At 42.7% G+C, this 11,349-nt stretch overlaps 2 protein-coding genes across 3 annotated transcripts in view; both read right to left on the minus strand.

The window, feature by feature from the left end:
- Positions 1-8,751, minus strand: part of LOC121930793 (gamma-secretase activating protein) — a 68,156-nt gene extending 59,405 nt beyond the window's left edge. The window contains 2 exon segments of the mRNA XM_042467666.1: positions 6,667-6,681; positions 8,661-8,751. Of these exon segments, the coding sequence (XP_042323600.1) occupies positions 6,667-6,681; positions 8,661-8,751 (106 nt within the window).
- ARMC10 (armadillo repeat containing 10) overlaps positions 1-11,349 on the minus strand; it is a 310,309-nt gene that overhangs the window by 294,410 nt on the left and 4,550 nt on the right. The gene's annotated exons all lie outside the window — the stretch shown is intronic.

The following is an 11,349-nucleotide window of genomic DNA, read 5'->3' on the forward strand; positions in this document are numbered from 1 at the left end:
GCTTTTAGCTTAGCAACAAAGAGAAGGGGGCAAGAATTCTGCATGATGTGAAGAAAGGTTTTTCTACTTTTATCCTGAAACTCCAGTGTCATTCACTGAAGCACTATGGTGAAAGATCTGAGACAGATAATAAAGAAGTATTTTGTCACACTGTGCATAGTTGTGCATAGCTGTGCATACAACCCATAGTTGTGAATTGGGTTCCACAAACATATGGGGGTAGCCATCAACCTGGACATATTTAATGAGGATTAAGGACCAGACAAATGCAAGGAGAACAGAGTTATGGCAAAACATTTCCTCCCCTAGCAGTGCCAGTATTTTATTTATTAATTTTATATATATTCTTCCTTTTGCCCAAAACTGGGGACTTTAAGTGCCTCACAATGAACAAATGAAATTAAAACAACTTCACAAAAAATTAACAAAACAATTTTAAATATCTCTATATGAGGAAATACCTAACTGGTTAAACTCCCTTTGGTTCCAGCAGTTAAGTTCTATTGACAAAATCCTATATAAATAAAATGTATTAGTCCACCTGGGGAAGGAGAACAAAGGATCCTTTCATGCTACACAATTATAGCATTTTGATACCACTTTTACATCCATGGCTGATCCTATGGAATTCTGAGATGTGTTATTTGATAAGGCACTGGGGCACTCTGGCACAGAAAGCTGCTGTTGTTGTAGTTGTGTGCCTTCAAGTTGTTTCCCACTTATGGTGACCCTAAGGCTAACCTATCAAGAGGCTTACTTGACAAGATTTGTTCAGCAGAGGTTTGCCTTTCTCTGAGGTTGAAAGAGTATGACTTGTCCAAAGTCACTCAGTGGGTTTCCATGGCTGAGTGAGGATTCACATGCTCATCTCCAGAGTACTAATCCAATGCTCAAATCACTACACCATGCTGGCTCTTGCTATACAAAACTACAAATTCCAGGATTTCATAGGGTGAAGCTATGACAGCTGAAGTGATATGAAAGTGCTACAACTGTTTAGTGTGAAAGCAACTAGAGAGGGTCCACCTAGCCTCCCAGAGCTTGAGAGTGGCCACCACATGGCCACCAGAAAGATGTGATGGAAAAAGGTACCTCCTCTGAAGATCTCAAAAGACAAGCAGGCACGTATGAGATGATGTATGGTCTTCCAAATATGCTGGAACCAAGCTGGATAAGGATTTCTAAGCCACAGCCAACACTTTGAACTGTGCCCAGAAACAGATGGGTAGCCAGTGAAACTGTTATAACAAGAAATTCACTTGTGCCCTGTAGCCAACCGTGTTCAATAGTTGCCCTGAAACATTCTTGATCATATTTAGTATGTTTTCCAATACCAGCAACAAAAGAACACAAGCAAGATTCAAATACAGTGTTACCCCGGGTTACGAAAATAATTCGTTCCGCCGCCGCTTTCGTAACCCGAAAGGCTTTCGCAAGCCGAAACCCCATAGGCGCTAATGGGGAAAAGCCGCGATTTGGTGCGAAAAAGCGCCGAAAAGCACCAAAATTTCTTTCGTAACCCGAAATAACCTTCGTAACCCGGAACAGTTTTTTTCAATTGGATTTTTTCGTAACCCGGAAATTTCGTAAGGCGGCGCATTCGTATCCCGGGGTAACACTGTAACTGTACTCACGTCCTTCTTCCATAGTTTGTGATTGGCCACCACAGAAACTGTACACCTTTGATCTGATCCAGAATAGATATTGCTACCTTCTTATGACAACCCTGATCTATTGTTTTGTCTAGAAATGTTTACAGCAGTGGTCCCCAAACTATCCCCTCTAAGAGATTTTAGACTTCAGCTCCCAGAAGCCTCAGCCTTGTTGGCCAATGGTCTGGGATTCTGGGAGGTGAAGTCCAAAATCCCCCAAAGAGCAGTTTGGGGACCACTGGTTTGCAACATATTTTTAAGATTGTCACTGGACCCCCCTCCCCTCAGATAGACAGAGCTCTAGGTACCATCTTCACCCTCTGCCTCAAAGAACAGAGAAAGTAAGGCTAAGAGGGACAAGTTGTGACACATACAATAAAAGCTGGCCCCATGTAGGACTGCTAGTGAGAAGTTGTCATCTAAAGGGGGTCATCTGCTCTTCCCTTCTCATCTTAACATTCCTGGCCCTCTGTGTGAACCATACCCTATACATTTTAAAAGTACCTCTACAACACGATTCCAGGAAACGTATTTATATTAATTAATCTTTTCACTACTGCTCAGTATTCAGAGCTTTCTTTCTTTTTTTTTTTTTTTTTTTTGAGAATATCTTTATTGATTTTTAGAATGTACAATATTCACTTTCAACGTGTGACCAAACACAACTAAACAAATTCTTTATTACACTGTTTCTTGGTGATGTCTTCTCCCCTTTTTACCTCCTCTCTTCTAAAAGAAGAAACCAATCCTGGCGTTGCTTTTCTTTGCTTTTCACTGATTCTTGCCTATAGAAATTACCACCAATTTAAAAAACCAATACCCAAATAAGTAAACCCAGCCTGTTAAAGACACAAAAATTCCACTAAAGGAAAACGCTAACGAACTTGTATATTGCTTTTTTTCCTCACATATTCCGACCACCTAACCGTGTAAATCTTAGAGATCCTTATCTTTGTTCACAATTCCATGAAGCTTATTTTTACATTTAAATGTCCAATTTAACAGATTTGTGTCTAAATTCCACCTTCTTGCAGGGAAACCATCACTTGTGTCCTTCCTTGTCCATTTTTTCTTTCCTTTTATTATCCAACTTATATGAAGGCAAAGTCCATTTGCCTAATCTTTATTAATTACCTAGCCATTCCTCAATTGTATCTTACTTCGTCTTTCAATGTTTCGCTACTATGTTCTCGCCAGTGTAAACCATCTACAGTTAAAATTTTCCACACCCTTCTTTCATCCTCCGTATTTAAAAACTAGTTCTATTCAAAAGATAAATTTCTGTTTTTTTCTTAAAACTAATCCTAATATTTTTTGTATCCACATCATTCACTTTCATTCCGTATTCATTAATTTTCCCACATTTCCACCACATATGACTGCTTACCTTTCTCTGTATGGCATCTCCAGCAGCATCCGACTCTTTATTATCAGAGCTTTCACGCTTTTGCTCGATACTGTAATTTTCTCAGATATATGCAAGGAAACCTGATATTCCTGCATTTTACACAGATTATTGCAACTCTTGGGCAGGATTAAGTAACTTGAAGTCTTCACCATTCAGCAGGAGAACTTCAAAACATCTGTTAACTTTGCATGAACTGATCAACTCAAGCAAAATAAAATTCCGACTTCACAAAACCGAGTTGTCTACAGAAACATGTTTTACTCTCCCAAATATTTTGTATTAAATGCTTGATGTACAGAAAACAGCAGTGTTTTCCCCAACAAGCGTTTACAAAGAAGATAGAACTATAACTGTGCTCATAGAAAAATGTTGATAGTCATCACTTTCATAACGGTATGCCACTGCCTAAAGTCGTTTCCGATGAGACTGAGGGAAAGCACTGAGGTAGAACGGTGTGTTTACTGTGTGGTTGTCTGCCTTCAGGTTGTTTCTGACTTATGGCAACCTTTATCACGAGGTTTTCTCTGCAAGATTTTCAGGCGGGGTATGTTTGCCTTCCTTGAGGCGTAGGTAGCATGATTGACAAAGGTCCCCCAGTGGATTTCCAGGCTTAGTGGGATTTGAACCCTGATCTTCAGAGTGGCAGTTCCACAACACTCACACCACTATGTACTACTGATCTTTATATTTCCTGATAATTATTGAAAAACTGCAATGGCTTCATAACCCAATACAACCCCCACATGGTCCACAGGGCCAACTTTATAAAAAACATGTTGCTATTGGCAAACCAATGGGGTTGTGCTTGGACCTTCTTCCTAAGATACAGGGCTCCTAGTTTAACCATACTTCCCCTATGCCTACAAAGATCTAAGCATCAGTGAAACAAGACTATGCTCAGCAATTTTGTCTTCCTTACTTTATATATCCCTAGCTAAACCTCTCAAGAATATATTAGTTACAATTGGAATATAGTTATACCGCTTGAAATATTAATATGCCAAAAACATATGATCTGAGGATTAATTTACATAACTTAAAAAAGGGGTAACATTCAAGTGGGTATTTCTGTGTGAAAGGTTACCAGACACATGAACAAGAGCAAACAGAAGAAATTTCAACATTATTTGGAATGTGGTGTTGGAAGATTTGAAATGTGATGATGGAGGAGAGGTCGTTATAGCATGGAGGGTTACAACAGGCAAATGACTAGGTTCCAAGCGCAAACAATACTGAAACTTTACTAGAAGCACCAAGATGGACTAGGACTAGGCTATCCTATACGTATGTCATGCAGATACTCATTGGAAAAAGCCGATAACGTATTGAACAAATGTAAGAAGGCAGTGAGAAAAGGAAAGACCAAGGATTCAACCAAGGAAGCCCACAGTCCTGAGTCTGCAAGACCTGCGGCCCCGTAGAGGTGATGAAACAGGAGACTATCAATAGAAGGGATCTCTCAGAGCGTGATGCTGTAAGGATTTATCACAGGCCTTTATCACACAGGAGAAAATGAGGGTTTAAATAGCATATTATCCCGTGAAAATCGTACAATCGCGATTAAATATTATCACCAACAACGCAATTTTACCCCATGAAATGATTAGTTGCTGTTTATTGCCCGGATAATGACACTTCAATCGCCGACGTCCTGTGAAAATTTCAAGTTGTGAGCTGCCACGATTTTCAGGGATAATCCACTGTTTAAACCCTTGATTTTCCCCAATGTGATAAAGTCCACACAGGGAAAAATTGGGGGTTTCAAAACGGGCATATCCCAGCAATTATTTGTTGCAGATCGTGGTAACGATTTCACACATGATCACAAAATTAAAGCATATTCTTTTTCTGGAAAAAACCCGGAAAACAAACCAGCTACAATCCATTCATGAATGAATTGTGCGGTTATTCCCAGGATAAAGATCCTCTTTAATCGTGATCATGTGTGACAATCTTTACCGCAATCGCAACAAATATCGCTGGATAATGCCTATTTAAACCCCCGCGTTTCCACCATGATGTGATCAACTCTAACGTCAAAAACTTGACTTGAGGGCAACCCAAAGCAATGTGCCCCCCCACCAACTTAATTAAACGCTGCCAGTCAGATGCAAGGCGAGGCTTCTCCCTGCCGAAGGTGCTGCGCTTAAGCAGCCCACTTGCCTCCAATGAGGCACCTTCGGCCAGTGCCTGACGTGAGCGCAACTATAAGAGGTCCAGAAACGTCCTACATTTCACCCTCCTGTCCGGGATTCAACACCATCGATTCAAGCCATAAACCAAACTGTCCAGGCAAGCACGCAAAGGTAGCTTACCAGCAGATTATTATGGCCCTCAAAAGGGTGTTAGTTTTTCTCAACAATGAACACAACAACAACTACTCCGAAACGGAACAGAAAAAAACTGCTGCCTGCATCGAGAGCCAAAGAAAATGACCGTGTTTCCCCAAAAATAGACACTGTCTTATATTATTTTTCCCTCAGAGAAACACTATGGCTTATTTTCAGGGAATGTCTTATTTTTATTAAATATGTACAACTATCTACATTTATTTCCAATCATAGTTAAGGTCGTCTTCTTCTCGAACACTCGTCATAACTCTCCAACCCTGTCACTATGTCTTGATTTGGGGCTATGGCTTATGTTGTGCAATGCTTAGAAATCCTCCTACGCTTATTTTATGGGTATGTCCTATTTTCGGGGAAGCAGGGTAGGGGGAAAAGCGTGTGCTTTCCTGACTGAGGTCTGGAAAGTGAAAGAGGATCTGGGTTGTTGAAGCCGAATCGGCAGCAACACAAGGGACAGTGTGTGTGAGTTGGATTGAGGAGAAGGCATGAGGAATGAGAGCGCAAATGGGAAGACTACAAAATGAAAGTGGTAACTTAAATGGCATCCCAGCCTAAGATCTGTTCGAAGGAAGCGCAATATTAGCATTTCTACAGTACCTTGCAGCCAACCAGGCATTTTAATGAAGGTCATGAGAAAAAAAATACAATTATGTGTGTGTATATATATGATACATACAATCAATCTGTAAAAAATACAATTAAAACACAGTATATGCGACAAAGGCCGTAAATACAGTCAGATGCCCAGCGGTTCCAATGGTTGTCCTATCACTCTGGAGACCTGGTTCGGGTCCGACTCAGCCATGTAAACCCAATGGGTGAATTTGGTCACAAGTCCACTCTTCCAGCCTCAGAGGATGGCAGTGGCAAAAAAAACAAACAAAACCATTTGAAGAACTTAAGTATAAGTCAGAAACGACTTGAGGGCACACAACAACACACAACAACAACAACAACGCATATGAACCAATTGATCTTGATAGAGCTTGTCTTGAAAAGGTGGTCCATATGGTCTTGGACTTTAACTTGGAGGTCATCTGCATAGAGGATAACCCAGTTTGATAGCGGTTTAAGTGCTTGGCTCCAGGCTCTGGAATTCTGTGGAATGGCCTTGGTTGTGGCAAAACCAACGACCATTCCCCAGAATTCCAGAGCCTGGAGCCAAGGCACTTAAAGCGCTATCAAACCGATTATTCCTCCAGTGCAGATGCAGAAGAAAAAAAAGCAAACCCAGCCCAAAAAGAAACCAAGCCTTACCCACCAGAGGAGCCTCCTGTCACAGTTTGCTCCTCAATCCAAGGCTGTCACGTCCCTCTGAGGCTCAAAATGGCGCTCAACTCCGCAACATCCTCCTCTTCACCTGGCTGAGCCAAGCTCCACTCTGAGACATAGAGTGCCTAGATAGAACAAGATCTGTTTCTCTTCCCTCCTCCTCAATGCCAGCCCTTCCAAGGCGCAGCTCTCGTTCCTATTGGGCCGTGGCGCAGTCATCATCTCAACGGCGGCGTTGATTGGCCGCGGCGCAGCTATGGGCGGGACTAGAGCTGTTATGAAAGTGGCTGTGTGAAACAGCTTCTTGCTGGGCCCCTTCAAAAGTCCAATCCACACTGCAGAAATAATCACTTTGAGACCCGCTTTTACTGCCTTGGCTCAATTCCAGGGAGTTTCTGAGAACTTTGGTTTGGGAGAATATTGAGCCTTCACTGTCAGAGAGAGAGTAACTACAATTCCCCAGGATTCCCTAGCACTGAGGCCAGGGTGTTAAAGCAGTCTCCAAAATGGGTTGTTTTGCAGTGTGTTTTGGACCTTAATGGCACCCTGTACTGGGAAGATATGTTCTCAGGGTTTTGTAGGGTGCCTCCCTCTGAGGCTGAGGAGTGTGCACCCCAAGCAAAAGTCTTTCTTAACCGCAAAGGAGGAGGGCCAAGGCACGCAGAATTGTAGGAGGTTCAAATAAAAGCTCAAAAAACACTCACATCAAATTTATTTACAGCTATATTGTGTGTGTTGGGTGCCTTCGAGTTTGTTTCTGGCATATGGTGACCCCTAAAGCAAACCTACCATAGGGCTTTCTTGGTAAGATTTTGCTCAGGGAGGTTTGCCTTGACTTCCACTGAGGTTAGGGTTGCCAATATTCTCTACCTATAAACCGGGACAAATGTAGGGACAAAATTTAGACCAAAAATGTAAGAAAAAAGGAGGACCTTAAATGTCTACATTTGGGGCTACCTTTTAATCACAAATTGTCCTACTTTTGTCCCGGGTTTATAGTAGAGAGTTTGGCAACCCTATCTGAGGCTCGAGGAGTGTGACTTCATCAGGCCACCCATGAGTTTCATGATGAGCTGGAGATTCAAACCCTGGTCTATATAGTTGTTAGTACAAGTCATCCCCTCAAACCACTGCGCCCAACACTGGCTCATATTGCATTTACACTTGCCCCTCCATATCCCCCCCTCGCGTTAGGGGCACAAGACCCCCGTGAATATGGAAAAAACGCACAAAACAAAAACATCAGTTTTTACCTGAGGACACCTCTCTAGGAATCTCTAAAGTCCTCCAGTGCAACTCTGGCGGGATACACACCGCCATAAGTACGTTGGATCGTACTAGGGTTAGGAAGGGCGGTGCTCCGCACCCCCTACCCCTAGTACAGTATCCTAATACGTTACAAGATGGCGGCGCACCTTCTACATGGGCGCCGCCCTCTTTACGTACTGGACGCACAGCGTATCGCGGCGCCTATTGAACGTCGCGAGTCCGCGCACAGGCGCCTCGCGACATCATAGAAGGCGCCGCAAGAAGAAAGCTCCGAATGGAGCTTCTTTTTTGCTCCGCGCGGGAGTCGCGCGGTTTGGCTGCTGCAGCTCCCGCCGGAGCAAAATGGCGACGGCGGGGGAGCGCCGCAAAGCGGCTGTTTTGTACCCCGCCTCTTGTGGTCAACGGTCCGACCACACTGACCATAAGAATACCACTGGAAGAGCTACAAATGCCTTGTAGCATATTTCTCTCTAGGAATCTCTAGGTTCTTTCAGTGCAACCTTTAGTTAAATTGAACACAGAGTTGCACTGAGGACCTAGTATTCCTAGAGAGAACATATTAATCAAATCCAGGATAACAAAATACGCAAATACTCAGCCACAAATATGGAGGATGAGTGTACCAATCCATTTCATATAGTTTATTTACATCTGTATTTTTTCACTATTTCTGATAACAAAAAAAAAATGACAACACATATACATACATACTTACATCTTCTCCCCACTGCTTAGAATCCACCCTACTAACAACACCAACTACATAAAGTACCGTATAAGACACATAGTCCTCGCAAGGCATAGTTTAGGAAGGAACTTATCTCTGTAAAACGGCCTCATCTGCTTGCAACATACTTGTTAGGAAACTGTGAGGAAGGACAAATGCTTAAAATTGTTTTTAACTAGCACAAAAACCCTTGACTGAATTAACGTACAGTAATCTGATTCCTTTCGTGTGTTATTGTGCTGAAATTGGGAAAAACCCCTTTCAAACATTTGCTTTGGTCCTCAAGCAAGCCCATTGCCTAACATTTTATTTATCTACTGTATTTATAGCCTGCTGTTCAGCCAGAAAGCCTTACAGAAAGTTAATTAGACCTTTCCCTACCTTCAGGCCTACAATCTAAGAAGACATGAACACAAAAGGAGAAGGGAATTGCAGTGGGAAAGAGAAACCAATGCACTTTGAGCTCTGGGTGCAAGTCTTGTCTGCTGCTGTTCCTAGGAAAAAGTAACTTTATTAAAAGTCCTCCTATCCCATTAGATTTACAAGACCCTCTATTGCAGAGGGTAGGCAACCTTTTTGAGCCGGGGGCCTGGTTGCTGTCCCTCAGAACAACTGGGGGGCCGAAGACAAAATATAATTAAATAATTTAAAAAAAAAAAAAATAAAATATAATTAAATAAACAAAACCAGGACAAAATGTAGGAACAAAATATTTTCAAATGGAAGGACACGCAAAAAAAATTGCTGATTTAAAAAAAATGGTAATATAAATGCATGTTTACTGAGGCTTCTATAGACAAACAAATTGCCCCCAAAGAAAAAAAAAGCCCCGCGAGCCCAATCGGCGGGCATTTTTTTTTGTTTTTTTGTATTTCCAGGGCTGGGGGCCAGTTCCAAGGCTTGTGGGCCCGCATCCGGCCCGCGGGCCGCAGGTTGGGCCTAACCCCTCTTTGCTTTGGTGGTCAGCCATCAAGAGGTTGCCTAATTGTGTGCAAATTCACAATTGTATTTCTTATTAAATATATACTGTTGAGTAGATCCTCTGAAACCTGACATCTATGGGGCTCAACAGATGCGCAGCTCCGTGCCGCCCATCTTTGCCCCGAGTCAGTGCTGCAGCAGCCGCACACTGCAGTAACGATACACCTCCAAAAAGAAGCTGCCTACAGCGGCTTCTTTTTTGCAGCTCCGCAAATAGGAAAGGGCCCTGCCATGATGCCACTGCCTGTCTGCGACATGCGGACGATGTGCCATCATGGTGGCTTGCATGTAGACCGGAGGCTGCCATGATGGCGCTGCCGCCGCACACTAGGATTCAGGAGGTGCGGTTGCTGCGTGCTCCCGAACTCTAGTTTCGGCCTGGTTACGGCACTTTGCGCCTGTCTGTACCAGGCCCATCATCTACTTATATAGTTATACAAGCATGTCAAATTTCCAAGCAAGTTAATAAACATTGCCAGAGGCTAATCCAAGATATTTTGGTGCTTGGGGCAAAGTAGAAAATGCCATCACACACACTCACATTTTGCAATCTGACTAGGACATTGAACAGTCACCAGGTGCTTTTTCTGAGTCTCTTAGAAAAGATGGTTATGTGACTGGTTCCTAAGGAAAGCAAATGAACAATGTGCAAATGAACCCCACTTCCTGGAAGATTAATTGAAGCATCTAAACTGGACTCTACAGGCTAATGGATACTCCAGCTCAGACATCAGAAGAGCTGTCAGACCCAGAAAAACCCATAGGAATGAAGACAAACAACCATCCAAAGGGAAGATATTCTTACCATACATTAAACAGACAGAATAGGGAAACTGGCGAGGAAACACAACCTCCAAATGGTCTACAAAGCGACCAAGAAAATCCAGCAAATGCTCTGCTCAGCAAGGATCAGGAGAGACCCTCTCATGACCCCAAGAGTTTACCGCGTACCATGCAGCTGTGGGCAAGTCTATATAGGGACCATCAATACAGTGTTCAAACACAAATCAAGGGACACAAGAGACACTGCAGCTTGGGTCAGCCAGAAAAATTAGCAGTAACAGAACATGTTATAAATCATCCTGGGCATACAATGCTATTTGAAAGCACTGGACCATGCCAGCAACTATAAGGTCAGAATGCACAGGGAAGTCATTGAATTCCAGAAACACTTGGACAACTTCAACAGAAAAGAAGGAACCCTTAAATTAAACAAAGTTTGGCTACCAGTCCTGAAAAACACCAAAATCAAGATCCAGCAAATGCATATGAAAACCACCCAGGTTTAGGGGGTTTTCCCAGCAGACAATGGATCGCTAATTAAATAGACACCCAGAGGCTTTGCCATTCAACAATAAAATAATACACAGATTAACATGTAAATCACTTCCTCTCAACCAGCAGCATATATACTCCACTCTCTTTCATGCTGGCATTCTCTGAAGATGCCAGCCACAGCTGCTGGTGAAATGTCAGGAATAAACTTTCTAGAACATGGCCTCATAGCCTGAAAAACCCATACTGTGGTCCCCAAACTCATAGCCTGAAAAACCCATACTGTGGTCCCCAAACTGTGCTTTTTAAGGGATTTTGGACTTCAGGTCCCAGAATCCCAGACTATTGGCCAAGGTGGCTGAGGCTTTTGGGAGCTGAAGTCCAAAATCTCTTAAAGGGCACAGTTTAGAGACCACT

This window comes from Sceloporus undulatus, chromosome 5, assembly GCF_019175285.1.
Source record: "Sceloporus undulatus isolate JIND9_A2432 ecotype Alabama chromosome 5, SceUnd_v1.1, whole genome shotgun sequence".
Classification (NCBI taxonomy): domain Eukaryota; kingdom Metazoa; phylum Chordata; class Lepidosauria; order Squamata; family Phrynosomatidae; genus Sceloporus; species Sceloporus undulatus.